This window comes from Pseudophryne corroboree, chromosome 4, assembly GCF_028390025.1.
Source record: "Pseudophryne corroboree isolate aPseCor3 chromosome 4, aPseCor3.hap2, whole genome shotgun sequence".
In the NCBI taxonomy this organism is placed as follows: domain Eukaryota; kingdom Metazoa; phylum Chordata; class Amphibia; order Anura; family Myobatrachidae; genus Pseudophryne; species Pseudophryne corroboree.
In genome coordinates, this window is record NC_086447.1 from 648,044,944 (window position 1) to 648,064,280 (window position 19,337).

Below are 19,337 nucleotides of genomic sequence, written 5' to 3' on the forward strand. Positions count from 1 at the left end.
TAGCGTGTGCACTGCTGCTAAAAGCAGCTAGCGAGCGATCAACTCGGAATGAGGGCCAGTGTACAGAAACAGGTATGTATAATTTTAAAGGCAAACAAGTAAGAACAAATTAAGTAACCTGAAGGGGATAAGATAAGAGGTAGGGTTAGACTGTGCGTGAAAAGGGGAGAAAGTAAATGTAGACTAATGCTGGCCATACACCAGGACGACCAGCATCCGAACAGACTTCAGCCACGATTTTCCTTCAATCCCTCCGGCACCTATGGACACACGATTTGGGGGCTTTGAACACAAAACGGGTTGTTAAACGATCAATGGTGTGCCTCACCACAACATTTTTTTGTTTTTTTAAACCTTTCATAGATTATTAAATTAAGTAACTTGTGCTTCTCTTTGTCCAATGTTTTATGATAGGCAAAACCAGTGTTAGTGGCTACCAATCACATTAACCAAAAATCATTTTACTTGGTACTGGACAACCAACCCGTAGTACCCTGGAAGTGCCCTGCGGCAACCAGTTTGGAACCACTAGCATATACCAAACAGTGAGGGCTTTAGTAATAGGATGTTTATAGTTATGCTTGTAAATTTGGGGGAAGATTTAGATTTGTGTGTTTTGTTAAAATTAAACATGCTTCATTTTTCTTGGTACCATTTGATGTACCAGCTTTGCAACACAATGATGAACTTAGAAATGTATGTTTTTGTTTTTTGTTTTGCTGTTGTGTACAAATGAGCGTTTAACGATATCTAGACATTAGTATTGAAAAATGATATAATTCCACATTAGTTTATTAATTAGTGGAGCACAATAACATTGCAAAACACACAAAGGGGAAATCATTTTTAGGCACTAAAACAGTATCATGTGACTCGCCATAAACAGCTTGGCTTTGGACTTTCCAATTAAACACATTCAACAGTTAAACTGTCTTCAGTTTTACACGACATTTCAAAATGTATATTTTATGTTATGGTCAAAATGAGTTTAAGGAATACATTTAGTGGCTATTTGAAGAACCGCAGCTCAAACTGTTTTTATACCAATATTTTTCCGTAACAGATTACTACTGAAGAGATTCAGAATGAAGTATGTGATCAGGATGAAACAGGGAAAGTAAACAAGTTTTACTGCAAATTCCTCTTTATTTAATTTTAGATTGTGTGAATGTGATTAGATATCTAACGATAATACTCCTGTTTTTCAGCAACAGCAGCAGCAGCAGAACACGCAAAAGGTGGAGGCAAGCAAAGTCCCCGAGTATATTAAAAAAGCTGCCAAGAAAGCTGCCGAGTTTAATAGTAATTTAAATCGTGAGAGAATGGAAGAGAGAAGAGCGTATTTTGATTTACAAACACATGTAAGTCATTACATTTTGTGATACATTGCATAATGCGTCACGTGTAACTGATGATGATTTTTGCCAATTGTGTTGAATTGTGGAAGGAATTTATAAAGACTTTAAAAATGTGCCCGTCAGCAATTTCTGTAATAGGGAGTTATTATTATTATCAGTTAGCTCTGGTAATGTTGTGTTATTGAATTCGGCCCCCTGCTTATTCAATTGAGGCCAGTTTTTGCACGCTTTTTAAGGTATTTTCGCCAATGCTTTTTCACTAAAAAATAAAAATTGAATACCCCCATAGTCTCTTAATAATGAGAACATTAGGAGAAGTTTTTCTGTTCTGGTAAACACACATTGCATGGGTTAGTGTGTAACCTTTTGAAATGCATTGGTGATTGCCCAATGACAAAAATATATGTTTTCCAAGAGATCCACTGTGATCTACGGTTTGACTGAGGAGCTGTCTTTTCAGCTTTGCTCACACAGAGGAAGAATAATAAACTAGTGGTCAAAAATTGGCCAAAGTTTATTTTCTACAAATATGATGACATAACAAACCCATCTAACAATGGTTTCATGTCTTTATGAATAAGCTTTTGTATTGCCTTTATAAACATTTGGTAGAAAAGGACATAAACTATCACCATTTTTTGTTTCCATGCATGTTGTAACTGTTTTGCAAGGAATTAATCTTTAAGTTGCCAGTGTAGAATGTTGCATTCTCACATCTTTTATGCCCTAGAACAGGCCTGGCCAACCTGTGGCTCTCCAGCTGTTGTGAAACTACAAGTTTCAGCATACCCTGCCACAATTGTGCTACTAGGGAATGCTAAAACTGTGGCAGGGCATGCTGGGATCTGTAGTTTCACAACAGCTGGAGAGCCACAGCTTGGCCAGGCCTACCGTAGAATGTTGTTTTGTGTCCTGTCCATTATGCTTTCTTGAAGATGAATGTACTGTTCAAGTAGAAGTGAATGATCTCTGGGTCTGAGTCAGAGATGCACACTAATGCATTTGCAGCTGCGTCTTTGTACGCATCGACTGTGTGGAAATGGGAAAATGTCGCGGATTCCAGTGGCTGCATACCACGTCCGTCGCAGATTAATCTATTATCGAGTAGCCCTATGGTTGCGCAGCATGGTCGCAGGAAGTAAGATGTCTGAGCCATTACAGCTGCATTTAGAATTGCAGTCGCAGGCAGAAACACTGCCCGAAAATGTTCACTACACGCCTGGGTTTTTGCTTCCACTCCTGTTACCTCCCCCAAACACCCCTTGCCTGTCGATCACTTTGTGAATAAATCCTTTCTGCGAACCTGCTGTTGAAAGATTATTGCGGCACATGCGCAGTGTAACCTAACTTCATGCACAGACGGCCGATTATCACTTAACTGTGAAAAAAATCAGGTTTGCATACAACTCTGAATCAGGCCCTCTGTCGAGTAGTGTCAAGGTGCAATTTGCCAATTTTCCAAAGAATTGTAAATGCCTGCAAAGGGAGTTTGGTAAACCAGCTGTGCTTACTGTACTAGTGTCTCCTCAAAGGGATCATTGCTATCTGAATATACATTTGTGACCATTCTGTTTTTAGACATCTGGGCAGAGGAAAGATGGATTAAATTACACTTTTACAAAATTATCTTTAAGTCAACACGTAGAGCTCTGTGTACTAGCAGGGGTGACTGTTATCTCAAAGCCCTGACTGGCTAGCATGTGTAATTAGTCCTACAAATAAACTGATTGTGATTATGGAAGCCCATTTACCTGCTGACCGTTTTTGCTTCTTTTGGAGAGCACTAGCATTTGTGACATTACAACAGTGCCGTAACTAGGCATTTTAGCGCTGTGTGCAAGAAACGACAGTGGCGCGCCCCCCCCCCCCATGTAAGATAGGGGCAGTGCGCGCCGCAGGCGCGCAACAAAAATTCTAGGGGCGTGGCTTCACGGGGAAGGGGCGTGGCCACAAAATAATAGCAATTCATACTACGGTGCACAGTAGTCTACTTTATTCAAATTACGCTGCACAGTAGCGCCACTACACCAGGTAGAGCCCCTTTTATACATTACAGCAGACAGTGTCCCCCTTTTTACACATTGCGGCAGCCAGTCCCCCTTTTTACACATTGCGGCAGCCAGGGTCCTTTCTTACACATTGCGGCAGCCAGGCCCCCTTTTTACACATTGTGGCAGATAGACCCTTTTTACACATTGCGGCAGCCAGTCCCCCTTTTTACACATTACAGCAGCCAGTCTCCCTTTTAACACATTGCGGCAGCCGGTCCTTCTTTTTACACATTGCGGCAGACAGCGTCCCTTTTTTACAATTACAGCAGACAGCGTCCCAGTTTTTACACATTACGGCAGACGGTGTCCCCCTTTATACACATTGCGGCAGCCAGTCCCCCTTTTTACACATTACGGCAGCCAGTCCCCCTATTCACACATTGCGGCAGATAGACCCTTTTTACACATTGCGGCAGATAGACCCTTTTTACACATTGCGGCAGCCAGCCCCATTTTACACATTGCGGCAGCCAGCCCCATTTTACACATTGCGGCAGCCAGCCCCATTTTACACATTGCGGCAGCCAGCCCCATTTTACACATTGCGGCAGCCAGGACCCCATTTTACACATTGCGGCAGCCAGTCCCCATTTTTTACACATTGCGGCAGCCAGTCCCATTTTCTCTATCGTCCTAGTGGATGCTGGGGTTCCTGAAAGGACCATGGGGAATAGCGGCTCCGCAGGAGACAGGGCACAAAAAGTAAAGCTTTAGGATCAGGTGGTGTGCACTGGCTCCTCCCCCTATGACCCTCCTCCAAGCCAGTTAGATTTTTGTGCCCGGCCGAGAAGGGTGCAATCTAGGTGGCTCTCCTAAAGAGCTGCTTAGGAAAGTTTAGCTTAGGTTTTTTATTTTACAGTGAGTCCTGCTGGCAACAGGATCACTGCAACGAGGGACTTAGGGGAGAAGAAGTGAACTCACCTGCGTGCAGGATGGATTGGCTTCTTGGCTACTGGACATCAGCTCCAGAGGGACGATCACAGGTACAGCCTGGATGGTCACCGGAGCCTTGCCGCCGGCCCCCTTGCAGATGCTGAAGTAAGAAGAGGTCCAGAATCGGCGGCAGAAGACTCCTCAGTCTTCTAAAGGTAGCGCACAGCACTGCAGCTGTGCGCCATTTTCCTCTCAGCACACTTCACACGGCAGTCACTGAGGGTGCAGGGCGCTGGGAGGGGGGCGCCCTGGGAGGCAAATGAATACCTATTTTGGCTAAAAATACCTCACATATAGCCTCCGGAGGCTATATGGAGATATTTAACCCCTGCCAGAATCCGTTAAGAGCGGGAGACGAGACCGCCGAAAAAGGGGCGGGGCCTATCTCCTCAGCACACAGCGCCATTTTCCCTCACAGAAAGGCTGGAGGGAAGGCTCCCAGGCTCTCCCCTGCACTGCACTACAGAAACAGGGTTAAAACAGAGAGGGGGGGCACTAATTTGGCGATATGCTTATATATATATTAAGATGCTATAAGGGAAAACACTTATATAAGGTTGTCCCTATATAATTATAGCGTTTTTGGTGTGTGCTGGCAAACTCTCCCTCTGTCTCTCCAAAGGGCTAGTGGGTCCTGTCCTCTATCGGAGCATTCCCTGTGTGTGTGCTGTGTGTCGGTACGTGTGTGTCGACAGGTAGGAGGACGATGTTGGTGAGGAGGCGGAGCAATTGCCTGTAATGGTGGTGTCACTCTCTAGGGAGTCGACACCGGAATGGATGGCTTATTTAGGAAATTACGTGATAATGTCAACACGCTGCAAGGTCGGTTGACGACATGAGACGGCCGACAAACAATTAGTACGGTCCAGACGTCTCAAAAACACCGTCAAGGGTTTTAAAACGCCCGTTTACTTTAGTCGGTCGACACAGACACAGACAGGGACACTGAATCCAGTGTCGACGGTGAATAAACAAACGTATTCCTTATTAGGGCCACACGTTAAAGGCAATGAAGGAGGTGTTACGTATTTCTGATACTACAAGTACCACAAAAGAGGGTATTATGTGGGATGTGAAAAAACTACCATAGTTTTTCCTGAATCAGATAAATTAAATAAAGTGTGTGATGATGCGTGGGTTCCCCCCGATAGAAAATTATGGGCGGTATACCCTTTCCCGCCAGAAGTTAGGGCGCGTTGGGAAACACCCTTTAAGGTGGATAAGGCGCTCACACGCTTATCAAAACAAGTGGCGGTACCGTCTATAGATAGGGCCGTCCTCAAGGACCAGCTGACAAGGCTGGAAAATATAATAAAAAGTATATACACACATACTGGTGTTATACTGCGGCCAGCGATCGCCTCAGCCTGGATGTGCAGAGCTAGGGTGGCTTGGTCGGATTCCCTGACTAAAAATATTGATACCCTTGACAGGGACAGTATTTTATTGACTATAGAGCATTTCTATATATGCGAGATGCACAGAGGGATATTTGCACTCTGGCATCATGAATAAACGCGATGTCCATAACTGCCAGAAGATGTTATGGACACGACAGTGGTCAGGTGATGCAGATTCCAAACGGCACAGTATGGCCGTATACAGGAAGAGGACTTGTTTGGGGTCGGTCCATCGGACCTGGTGATCACGGCAACTGCTGGAAAATCCACCGTTTTTTACCCTAAGTCACATCTCTGCAGAAAAAGACACCGTCTTTTCAGCCTCAGTCCTCTCGTCCCTATAAGATCATATCTGCCCAGGGATAGAGGAAAGGGAAGAAGACTGCAGCAGGCAGCCCATTCCCAGGAACAGAAGCGTTCCACCGCGTCTGACAAGTTCTCAGCATGGCGCTGAGACCGTACAGGACCCCTGGATCCTACAAGTAGTATCCCGGGGGTACAGATGGGAATGTCGAGACGTTTCCCCTTCGCAGGCTCCTGAAGTCTGCTTTACCAAGTCTCCCTCCGACAAGGAGGTAGTATGGGAAAAAATTCACAAGCTGTATTCCCAGCAGGTGATAATTAAATTACCCCTCCTACTACAGAAAAGGGGTATTATTCCACACTATATTGTGGTACTGAAGCCAGAAGGCTAGGTGAGACTTATTCTAAAAATTTGTTTTTGAACACTTACAAAGGTTCAAATTAAGATGAAGTCACTCAGAGCAGTGATAACGAACCAGGAATAAGGGGACTATATAGTGTCCCGGGACATCAGGGATGCTTACCTCTATGTCCCAAATTTGCCCTTCTCACTAAGGGTACCTCAGGTTCGTGGTGCAGAACTGTCACTATCAGTTTCAGACGCTGCCGTTTGGATTGTCCACGGCACCCTGGGGTCTTTACCAAGGTAATGGCCGAATTGATGATTCTTCTTCGAAGAAAAGGCGTCTTAATTATCCCTTACTTGGACGATCTCCTGATAGGGGCATAGTCCAGGGAACAGTTGGAGGTCGGAGTAGCACTATCTCGGATACTGCTACAATCAGCACGGGTGGATTCTAAATATTCCAAAATCGCAGCTGATCCCGACGACACGTCTGCTGTGCCTAGGGATGATTCTGGACACAGTCCAGAAAAAGGTGTTTCTCCCGGAAGAGAAAGCCAGGGAGTTATCCGAGCAAGTCAGGAACCTCCTAAAAACAGTGCATCATTGCACAAGGGTCCTGGTAAAAATGGTGGCTTCCTACGAAGCAATTCCATTCGGCAGATTTCACGTAAGAACTTTTCAGTGGGATCTGCTGGACAAATGGTCCGGATCGCATCTTCAGATGCATCAGCGGATAACCCAATATCCAAGGACAAGGGTGTCTCTCCTGTGGTGGTTATAGAGTGCTCATCTTCTAGAGGGCAGCAGATTCGGCATTCAGGATTGGATGCTGGTAACCACGGAGCCCAGCCTGAGAGGCTGGGGAGCAGTCACACAAGGAAAAAATTTCCAGGGAGTGTGATCAAGTATGGAGACTTTTCTCCACATAAATATACTGGAGCTAAGGGTAAATTTATAATGCTCTAAGCTTAGCAAGACCTCTGCTTCAAGGTCAGCCGGTATTGATCCAGTGGGAAAAACATCACGGCAGTCGCCCACGTAAACAGACAGGGCGACACAAGAAGCAGGAGGGCAATGGCAGAAACTGCAAGGACTTTTCGCTGGGCGGAAAATCATGTGATAACACTGTCAGCAGTTTTTCATCCCGGGAATGGAAACTGGGAAGCAGACTTCCTCAGCACGACCTCCACCCGGGAGAGTGGAAACTTCATTGAGAAGTTTTTTCCACATGATTGTAAACCGTTGGGAAATACCAAAGGTGGACATGATGGCGTCCCGTCTGAACAAAAAACGGGACAGGTATTGCGCCAGGTCAAGAGACCCTCAGGCAATAGATGTGGACGTTCTGGTAACACCGTGGGTGTACCAGTCGGTGTATGTGTTCCCTCCTCTGCTTCTCATACCTAAGGTGCTGAGAATTATAAGACGTAGAGGAGTAAGAACTATACTCATGGCTCCGGATTGGCCAAGAAGGACTTGGTACCCGGAACTTCAAGAGATGCTTACAGAGGTCTTATGGCCTCTGCCGCTAAGAAGGGACTTGCTTCAGCAAGTACCATGTCTGTTCCAAGACTTACCGCAGCTGCGTTTGTCGGCATGGCGATGGAAAGCCGGATCCTAAGGGAAAAAAGGCATTCCGGAAGAGGTCATTCCTACCCTGGTCAAAGCCAGAAAGGAGGTGACCGCACAACATTATCACCACGTGTGGCGAAAATATGTTGCGTGGTGTGAGGCCAGGAAGGCCCCACAAAGAAATTTCAACTCGGTCGTTTCCTGCATTTCCTGCAAACAGGAGTGTCTATGGGCCTCAAATTGGGGTCCATTAAGGTTCAAATTCGGCCCTGTAAATTTTCTTCCAGAAAGAATTGGCTTCAGTTCCTGAAGTCCAGAAGTTTGTCAAGGGAGTATTGCATATACAAACCCCTTTTTTGTGCCTCCAGTGGCACTGTGGGATCTCAACGTAGTTCTGGGATTCCTCAAATCACATTGGTTTAAAACCAGTCAAATATGTGGATTTGAAGCATCTCACATAAAAAGTGACCATGCTCTTGGCCCTGGCCTGGACCAGGCGAGTGTCAAATTGGTGGTTTTTTCTCAAAAAAGCCCATATCTGTTTGTCCATTCGGACAGGGCAGAGCTGCGGACTCGTCCCCAGTTCTCTCCCTAAGGTGGTGTCAGTGTTTCACCTGAACCAGCTTATTGTGGTGCCTTGCACCTACTAGGGACTTGGAGGACTCCAAGTTGCTAGGAGTTGTCAGGGCCCTGAAAATATGTTCCAGGACAGCTGGAGTCAGAAAATCTGACTCGCTGTTTATACTGTATGCACCCAACAAGTTGGGTGCGCCTGCTTCTAAGCAGGCGATTGCTCGTTGGATTTGTAACACAATTCAACTTGCACATTCTGAGGCAGGCCTGCCACAGTCTAAATCGGTTAAGGCCCATTCCACAAGGAAGGTGGGCTCATCTTGGGCGGCTGCCCGAGAGGTCTCGGCATTACAACTCTGCCGAGCAGCTACGTGGTCAGGGGAGAACACGTTTGTAAAATTCTACAAATTTGATATCCTGGCAAAAGAGGACCTGGAGTTCTCTCATTCGGTGCTGCAGAGTCATCTGCACTCTCCCGCCCGTTTGGGAGCTTTGGTATAATCCCCATGGTCCTTTCAGGAACCCCAGCATCCACTAGGACGATAGAGAAAATAAGAATTTACTTACCGATAATTCTATTTCTCGGAGTCCGTAGTGGATGCTGGGCGCCCATCCCAAGTGCGGATTATCTGCAATACTTGTACATAGTTACAAAAATCGGGTTATTATTGTTGTGAGCCATCTTTTCAGAGGCTCCGCTGTTATCATACTGTTAACTGGGTTTAGATCACAAGTTGTACGGTGTGATTGGTGTGGCTGGTATGAGTCTTACCCGGGATTCATAATTCCTCCCTTATTGTGTACGCTCGTCCGGGCACAGTACCTAACTGGCTTGGAGGAGGGTCATAGGGGGAGGAGCCAGTGCACACCACCTGATCCTAAAGCTTTACTTTTTGTGCCCTGTCTCCTGCGGAGCCGCTATTCCCCATGGTCCTTTCAGGAACCCCAGCATCCACTACGGACTCCGAGAAATAGAATTATCGGTAAGTAAATTCTTATTTTACACATTGCGGCAGCCAGTCCCATTTTACACATTGCGGCAGCCAGTCCCATTTTTTACACATTGCGGCAGCCAGTCCCATTTTTTACACATTGCGGCAGCCAGTCCCATTTTTTACACATTGCGGCAGCCAGTCCCATTTTTTACACATTGCGGCAGCCAGTCCCATTTTTTACACATTGCGGCAGGCGGTGTCCGAGAGAGAGAGAGACAGAGAGAGAGAGAGAGAGGGGGGGGGGGGGGGGGAATATACTTACCTTCTCCCCGCTGACAGGCTCCACGTGCTGCTCCCTCGGTGCAGGCAGTGAGATGAGAAGGAGGGGGAGCAGGGAGCCGCAGCAGCGCTATGTTATTGGTAGTAAGCGCCGCTGCAGCATCCCCCTCTCCTTCTGTATTGGCTGCCGGGCAGCCAATACGGAAGGAGAGGGGGATGCTGCAGCGGCGCTTACTACCAATAACATAGCGCTGCTGCGGCTCCCTGCTCCCCCTCCCTCCTCCTTCTCCGCTGCCTCCGGCGCTGATGTCTTCTAGCTTCACAGCGCGGCGCACGGCGCAGAGACTTGGAGGCGGCATGTAATGAGTCAATTTGACTCATTACATGCCGCTGGCCGTGCGCCCTCAGGGCAACTGCGCTGTGTGCCAAGCCCCCTTGGCACACACGTAGTTACGGCTCTGCATTACAAAATGTATTCACTATAAATGTGTTTACAGTGACTAATTCTGTTTTATATACTGTATGTAGGTCTCTGCCTTGTGGTAAACATTTTCATTATGTTAAAATGAAGAACTGAAGTGACAAATTAATGTATTGTCTTCATATCATACAGTAATTCTTTCCACTGTTAGAATTAGATTGTTTGTGAATAGCTATTCTTATCCTTATTGCTTTCATTTAATTTGTGTGTTCTAAAGGCCAGTACTCACTGGCAGATGTGGGGAGAGATGTGTGCTGAGCGAACCGCTCAGCAAACATCTCTCCCCCTGCTCAGCACAGCGCGATGTGTGCTGAGCGCGGGGGGCCACTCATTTCACCCAGCAGGTGAAGTGAGCAACCCGCTAGATTGGCCTGCATGCAGGCCAATCTAGCACCAGCAATAGCGATGCGCGGGGCTGCGCATTGCTATCGCTGTGAGAGGTACACACGGAGAGATCACTGCTTAAGATCTAAGCAATCTAGTCAGATTGCTTAGATTTCTCCTACGTCCTAGAGGATGCTGGGGACTCCAAAAGGACCATGGGGTATAGACGGGATCCGCAGGAGCTTGGGCACACTGAAAAGACTTAAAACTGGGTGTGAACTGGCTCCTCCCTCTATGCCCCTTCTCCAGACCTCAGTTAGACTTTGTGCCCAGGACTGACTGGACACTCACTAGGGGAGCTCTCCTGAGTTTCTCTAAAGACTTTATTGTTAGGTTTTTTATTTTCAGGGAGACCTGCTGGCTACAGGCTCCCTGCAGCGTGGGAGTGAGGGGAGAGAAGCAGACCTACTTCTTCTTAGTTTAAGGGCTCTGCTTCTCGGCTACTGGACACCATTAGCTCCAGAGGGTTCGATCACTTGGTGCGCCTAGCTGCTTGTTCCCGGAGCCACGCCGTCACCCCCCTCACAGAAGCCAGAAGAAAAGTCGGGTGAGTATGAGAAGATCAGAAGACTTCAGGACGGCAGAAGACTTCGGTAACCAGGTACAGCACAGCGATAACGCTGCGCTCCATGCTCCCACACACGATCACTGACTGCACTCGCAGGGCGCTTGGGGGGGCGCCCTGGGCAGCAGGTTACTGGGGTCCGGGAGCCGGCAGAAGCCTTTTCGGTGCCTCGGCACCGTTTCTCAGACCCCCGCCGGCATTTTCAATTTTTCAAATCTGGCGGGCTGAAGCCTGCCGGGAAGGGGCGGAGCTTAGCCGCGCGGCTCACAGCGCAATTTTTTCTCCTCCACGCGGCTGGAGACGCTGGCCCGGGACCTCCACGATCCTCGCAAGTAATGGGGAGATTTCCGATGGTGTGGGGGGGGGGGGGGGGGGCGCAGTTGTGGTGCAGTGATTATTATTATTTAAAGCAGCGCTGGTCATATATATCCCTTATAGGGATATATGGGCGCTGGGGTGTGAGCTGGCATACTCCCTCTGTGTCCTCTATCTGGGCTTCACTGTGGGCCTGTCCCCTAGCTGAGACATTCTGAGTGTGTGTCGATTAAGCGTGTCGGCATGTCTGAGGCTGAATGTGATTCACCGGAGGAGGTTGTTGGGGGAGCGGATGCGGGTCTGGATTTGGGCCTGTCGGCGCAGCCGACACCTGATTTACTCACATTACTAAGTACAATCAATACGAATGTAGCTTCTTTATCAAAGAGGTTGGATAATTCTGAGTCAAGTCCATAAACGAGGCTTTGTCTCAGGTGCAGACCCCATCGGGTTCGCAAAAGCGGCCGTTGACTCAAGTGGTAGATACTGATACCGACACGGTCTCTGATTCTGAGGTCGATTTTTCTGAGGCTGCTTTGCATCCACGTTTAGTGAAGAGTATTCAGTACATGATTGTGGCTATAAAAGATGTTTTACACATTTCTGATGATGCAGGAAACAAGGATTTGCTTGTTCAAAGGGAAAAAACCTGAGGTGAAGTTTCCCCCCTCTCATGAAATGAATACTCTTTGTGAAAAGGCTTGGGAGTCGCCGGATAAGAGGTGGCAGATTCCCAAGAGGATTTACATGGCGTATCCTTTCCCCTCTGATGACAAGGAAGAATGGGAGTCGTCTCCAAATGTTGACAAAGCTCTATCTCATTTGTCTAAGAAGGTGGCGCTTCCATCTCCTGACACGGCAGCTCTCAAGGATCAGGCGGATCGCAAGCTGGAGACGTCTCTGAAGTCCATTTTCGCTAATACGGGTGCATTGCTCAGACCTGCAGTGGCGTCGGTGAGGGTGAGTAGTGCTATTGCTAAATGGGCTGATAATTTAGCTTCTGATATGGTTACCCTTGATAAAGATAATGTTCTTTTGACTCTTGGTTATATCAAGGACGCTGCAGATTACCTGAAGGATGCGGCGAGCGATGTTTGTCTCTTGGGATCAAGAGCCAATGCCATGTCAATATCGGCAAGGAGGGCGTTGTGGATCCATCAATGGAATGCGGATGCCGACTCCAAGAGAGCTATGGAAGCTTTACCCTTCAAAGGTAATGTCTTGTTTGGGGACGGGTTGGCGGACCTGGTCTCTACCGCGATGGCGGGTAAGTCCTCTTTTCTTCCCTATGTTCCCACACAACACAAAAAGGCACCACATCAGCAGATGCAGTCCTTTCGTCCCAATAAATACAGGCGTGGAAAGGGTTCGTCCTTCCTCGCTTCTAAAGGTAAAGGAAGGGGTAGGAAGTCGCCTGCCATGTCGGGCGCCCAGGGCCAAAAGTCCTCCCCTGCCTCTACCAAGTCCACCGCATGACGCTGGGGCTTCCCTGGGGGAGTCCAGACCGGTGGGGGGCCGTCTCCGAGTCTTCAGTCAGGTCTGGATTCAATCAGGCCTGGATCCTTGGGTCCTAGAGATTGTGTCTCAGGGATACAAACTGGAGTTTTGGGAGGTGCCCCCTCACCGGTTTTTCATTTCGCCCTTACCAGTGTCTCTTCCGGACAGGGAGCTGGTAGCGATACAAAAATTGTGTCAACAGAGGGTCGTTGTTCCCGTTCCCCCGTCACAACGGGGGGAGGGGTTCTACTCAAGCCTATTTGTTGTGCCGAAACCGGACGGTTCGGTCAGACCGATTCTGAATCTAAAATCCCTCAATCCATACTTGAAAGTTTTCAAGTTCAAGGTGGAATCTCTTGAAGGGGGGATTGTATGGCGTCAGTCGACATAAAGGATGCCTACTTACACGTCCCGATATTTCCTTCGCATCAGGCCTTCCTCAGGTTTGCGATACAGGATTCTCATTACCAATTTCAGACATTGCCGTTTGGCCTTTTCACGGCCCCGAGGGTTTTCACCAAGGTCATTGCAGAAATGATGGTTCTCCTTCGCAAGCAAGGGGTTACAATTATTTCGTACTTGGACGATCTCCTGATAAAGGCGAGGTCCAAGGAAAGGTTGCTAAGGAGTGTAGATCTGGTGCTGTCGGTGCTGCGACAGCACGGTTGGGTGGTAAATTTGCCAAATTCTCAGTTGATTCCGACCACCCGGCTGTCTTTTCTGGGCATGATTCTGGACATGGAGTTACAGAGAGTATTTCTTACAGAAGAAAAAGCTCTAGAACTGCAGTCGATTGGTCAGGGAACTTCTGAGGCCGAAGACCGTGTCCATCCATCAATGTACTCGGGTTCTGGGGAAGATGGTTGCGGCGTACGAAGCCATTACGTTTGGCAGGTTTCATGCTCGGGTGTTTCAGTGGGACTTGCTGAGCAAATGGTCCGGGTCTCACCTGCACATGCACCGGAAGATAAGTCTATCTCCCAGAGCCAGAATTTCTCTCCTGTGGTGGCTACAAGGGTCTCACCTCCTAGAGGGACGCAGGTTTGGTATCCTGGACTGGGTACTTCTGACAACAGATGCAAGTCTCCGGGGCTGGGGTGCAGTCACCCAAGGCAGAAACTTCCAGGGGAGATGGTCGCTCCAGGAAGCGGGTCTCCACATAAATGTTCTCGAGTTAAAAGCCATTTACAACGGCCTGCTACAAGCGAGAAGCATTCTTCAGGGTCGATCTGTCCTGGTACAGTCGGACAACATCACAGCGGTGGCACATATAAACCGTCAAGGCGGAACAAGGAGCAGAGCGGCAATGGTGGAGGCCACAAGAATCCTTCGCTGGGCGGAACAACACGTGAGCGCTCTGGCAGCAGTCTTCCTTCCGGGTGTGGACAACTGGGAAGCGGATTTCCTCAGCAGACACTATCTCCATCCGGGAGAGTGGGCTCTTCACCAAGAGGTTTTTGCGGAGGTGACAAAGCGTTGGGGAATTCCGTTGATCGACATGATGGCATCTCGTCTCAACAAGAAGCTCCCGAGGTATTGTTCCAGGTCAAGGGACCCCCAAGCCAGTGCTGTGGACGCCCTGGTGTTTCCGTGGGTGTTCAAGTTGGTGTATGTGTTCCCTCCACTTCCTCTCATTCCAAAGGTACTGGGGATCATTCGTCGAGCAAGGGTTCAGGTGATTCTCGTCGTTCCAGATTGGCCAAGAAGGGCCTGGTATCCGGATCTTCAGGAATTACTTGTGGAAGATCCTTGGCCGCTTCCTCTAAGAGAGGACCTGTTGTTGCAGGGTCCATGCGTGTTTCCAGACTTACCGCGGCTGCGTTTGACGGCATGGAAGTTGAGCGCCAGATCTTAGCTCGTAAGGGTATTCCCGGGGAGGTCATTCCTACTCTCATCAAGGCTAGGAAGGAGACAAAACATTATCACCGTATTTGGAAGAAGTATGTTTCCTGGTGTGAGACTAAAAGGGCTCCTGCGGAAGAATTTAATTTGGGACGTTTTCTCCACTTTTTGCAGGCAGGTGTAGATGCAGGCCTGAAATTGGGCTCCATCAAGGTGCAGATTTCGGCATTGTCTATTTTCTTTCAAAGGGAATTAGCTGCCCTCCCAGAGGTTCAGACGTTTGTGAAAGGAGTTTTGCATATCAATCCTCCGTTTGTGCCTCCTGTGGCCCCATGGGATCTTGACGTGGTCTTGACGTGGTCTTACAGTTTCTCATGTCTTCCTGGTTTGAGCCTTTGCGTAAGGTTGAGTTGAAGTTTCTCACCTGGAAGGTAGTCATGCTGTTGGCGCTGGCATCTGCCAGGCGAGTGTCTGAGTTGGCGGCCTTATCTCATAAGAGCCCGGACTTGATTTTTCATTCAGATAGGGCAGAATTGAGGACTCGCCAACAATTTTTACCGAAGGTGGTGTCTTCGTTTCACATTAACCAACCTATTGTGGTACCGGTGGCTACGGATGCTGTGGCAGTTCCAAGGTCTCTGGATGTGGTGAGGGCTTTGAAGATCTACGTCGCCCGAACGGCTGTTGCCAGGAAAACTGAGGCGCTGTTTGTCCTGTATGCTTCTAACAAGATTGGTCATCCTGCTTCAAAACAGACTATTGCACGCTGGATTTGTAGTACGATTCAGCAGGCTCATTCTTCGGCCGGGTTACCGGTGCCGAAGTCAGTGAAAGCCCATTCTACCAGGAAAGTGGGCTCGTCTTGGGCGGCTGCCCGGGGCGACTCGGCTTTACAGCTTTGCCGAGCGGCCACCTGGTCAGGTTCAAACACTTTTGCTAAATTCTATAAGTTTGATAGCCTGGCTGATGAGGACCTTGCGTTTGCTCAGTCGGTGCTGCAGAGTCATCCGCACTCTCCCGCCCGGTCTGGAGCTTTGGTATAAACCCCATGGTCCTTTTGGAGTCCCCAGCATCCTCTAGGACGTAAGAGAAAATAGGATTTTGGTACTTACCAGTAAATCCTTTTCTCCTAGTCCGTAGAGGATGCTGGGCGCCCATCCCAGTGCGGATTGTTTCTTGCATTGTTCTCTTGTCGGTTCACTTAGTTTATACACGGGTTGTGTATTTCTGGTTTCAGCTTGTTGCTGTTTATTCATACTGTTATCTGGTTTACTGTTACTCCGGTTGTACAGTATGGTTGTGGTGTGGGCTGGTATGTTTGTAGCCCTTAGTTTACACAAATATCCTTTCCTCGAAATGTCCGTCTCTCCTGGGCACAGTTCCTATAACTGAGGTCTGGAGGAGGGGCAAAGAGGGAGGATCCAGTTCACACCCAGTTTTAAGTCTTTTCAGTGTGCCCAAGCTCCTGCGGATCCCGTCTATACCCCATGGTCCTTTTGGAGTCCCCAGCATCCTCTACGGACGTAGGAGAAAAGGATTTACCGGTAAGTACCAAAATCCTATTTTTAAGCAGCGATCGCTCCGTGAGTACCCCCTTTACTGTTGAGTCACTGATATAGTGATATTCACTCTGCAGTGTTATCCGATTTTTAATGCAGTGTCCTTATTCTGTAACAGGTAATCCAAGTGCCTCAGGGAAAATACAAAATTCTACCTGCTGATGTGACAAAAGTGAGTTCTTATCCTGTATCCCTCATACCTGGACAGTTTCAAGAGTATTATAAAAGGTACGTCTCTTTTTACATATCAGCCCTTATGTAATAGCCTGCGAGTTGCAAGAACTGGCGCGATTCTGGCATTTTAGCCCGTAGTATTAAAGCATTTTAAATTATTTCAACTTTAAATCTATGGGCTAAATTGCTGGAATAGCGACCGTCCATGCAACTCGCAGGCTATTACATAAGGGCCTATATCTGAAATTATAGATCGGTATACGCATTAAACTGAATGTTTTTTGTAATTAGGTTCAATTTGATATGTTTATGTGTATGTCTTCTCCCTGTCTGCTGCTCTGAGCAACTCTCCCCTCCTCAGCAGCTGCCACAGTCCTCTTTGCTCCCAGTGCCTGTGGCTCCCATCAGGAAACGCGTGCTGCTCTGTTTCAAATTTAAATGGCCAGGCGTGCCAAAATATGATATATTGGCAACCAGTTTAAACCTCCTATCCATATAAAGAAGTCACTGGGCACTATTCAGTGCCAGAGTATTAGACTCGCATCCTGATCTTCAGAATTTGTCTTGCTAAAACCTCCTGCATACTTTACCTGTATACTGATCTGTCTGACGATTCACCTCGCCTGCTCCCTTGGTTTCTGCTTCTTGTGACCTCCTGTTTCCCAATTTGGCTTTCTCCTGTCCTGATACTGCCTGTTCCTTGGTGCCGCATTGTCTTCTTGGTTCTGACCCTATTCTAATGGGCACTTTTCAGTACGCCTCACGGCACACTGGTCACCTTTGGTTCCTCCAGTCTCCTACATTAGGAGCCCAGTCAGAGGGCTGTGACCTGCATATTTAGCGCATTGGAGCCCAAACCCCCATGCAGGGGTCCCTGGTAAAGACCACTGATATGTTAGACTCTGCGCCTCTGCTCTGGGTTCATGCCAGTCCTATTTGTATGGTCAGCGACTGCACCATCCCACCAAGAGTTGTATATTTTAGGGAACGATGGCCTGTCAAGTAAACTTTCCATATGGTTCTTAGATTATGCAAAAAATTGTCGACACCTGCACTATCCTGCACTTTAAAAGCAGATTCTTATAGTCTTATGCATGCCTGTATTCATGCGCAACATATATTTACTGCATTGCTTTCCAGGTATTCCCCGAATGAGCTCCGGTATTTACCACTAAACACAGCCTTGTTCGAGCCTCCACTGGATCCTCTGGACCCTGAACTGCTGGCTCTTGACAGTGATGGAGATTCTGATGAGATTGATGAAGGGCGCAGTGAAAAGAAAAAACCCAAAGGAACCTCAGTAAGACAGCCATGTGTGGGTTTTCTATATTTCTTTCTATTTATGATGTTGGATGTACACTTGACTGCAGTTGGTGTAGCTTAGGTACTAGACCACAAACCCTACTGTCATAAACAGTAGGATCCAATTTGAAGTTGCTATTTGTGCTTAATGATTCCATCAGCACTCACAGTAAATACACAACTGAGTTGCCATCTAGAAGGAAGGGATCTGGAAAGCTTGCTTACTCCTGACGAATACTGTATGCTACTATTGTGGGATCCGGTCTGAAGATCGACAGTGTCTAGGTCAACAATGTTTAGGTTGACCACTATAGGTCGACAGTCACTAGGTCGACAGGGTTTCTAGGTCGACATGAGTTTTTCACATTTTTTTTCCTTTTTTTATTTTTCCTTTTTCCTACATAACGATCCACGTAGACCACGATTGGAACGGTTACCTTGCCCGAAGTATGGCGAGCGAAACGAGCCATGCGAGGGGACACTGTGCACTAATTGTGTTTCCCTGTCACTGTACAGAGAAAACGACAAAAAAACTCATGTCGTCCTTTTGACATGTCGTCCTTTTGACATGTCGTCCTTTTGACATGTCGTCCTTTTGACATGTCGACCTGACCTTTTGACATGTCGACCTGACCTTTTGACATGTCGACCTGACCTTTTGACATGTCGACCTGACCTTTTGACATGTCGACCTGACCTGTTGACATGTCGACCTGACCTGTTGACATGTCGACCTGACCTTTTGACATGTCGACCTTTGACCTGTCGACCTTTTGACCTGTTGCCCTATAGTGGACAACCTAAACATTGTCAACCTAGACACTGTCGCTTTAATGATCCACACCCCACTATCGCGCCCTCACTCAGAACTCCTTCCAAGTCCTGACAATTTAAAATGTGTTGGTCTGCCACCACCACAGGAATTCCAGGAAGAAACTCCCCCCCCCCCCCCCCCCCCCCCCCACAGTGGGCTTTTGGTTACGTTTCCAGTATGTATGCTTTAAAAATCGGTAGTATGTGCCTTTCAAGACCATAGGTCTAAGAACACATAATATTGTTTCTAGAAATGAGTTTTAACTTCAAAACTTAGTTACCAAAAATATTAAGAGTATATGATTATTTCAAAGTACACACAGGTTATAAACAATTTAAAATAAATTAAAAGGGTATAACAAAGTTCAGGTTTCACCTGCGAATTGAACAGTGTCCAGGTAATTACTTCCCTGGTACCAGGTGTGATTGCCTGACTCTCTTTTTCAGAATAGAGTTCTTGTCCAGCAAATGGGGATTATACTGTGGGCAGCGTGAAATATGACTAGTCAGACCACTTACATAGCCCGGGTATCTGTTCATTAGTGCATTCGCCTTCTAGGCAAGATGATTTCCTCCTACGAGGCTCTACAGTACGGAAGATTTCATGCACGGTCTTTCCAACTGGATCTCCTGGACAAATGGTCGGGATCTCATG

The 19,337-nt window shown here is 47.6% G+C and overlaps 1 protein-coding gene across 4 annotated transcripts in view; it reads left to right on the top strand.

Annotated features, from left to right (window-relative positions):
* Positions 1-19,337, top strand: part of PHF10 (PHD finger protein 10) — a 368,645-nt gene that overhangs the window by 172,860 nt on the left and 176,448 nt on the right. Inside the window, exons 6-9 of one of the 4 annotated variants that reach the window (XM_063917745.1) lie at positions 1,064-1,117; positions 1,209-1,361; positions 16,512-16,621; positions 17,708-17,882. In XM_063917745.1, coding sequence (XP_063773815.1) covers positions 1,064-1,117; positions 1,209-1,361; positions 16,512-16,621; positions 17,708-17,882 — 492 coding nt within the window. The remainder of the gene's footprint in view (positions 1-1,063; positions 1,118-1,208; positions 1,362-16,511; positions 16,622-17,707; positions 17,883-19,337) is intronic. The other 3 variants (XM_063917746.1, XM_063917747.1, XM_063917748.1) reach the window with 3 other exon arrangements.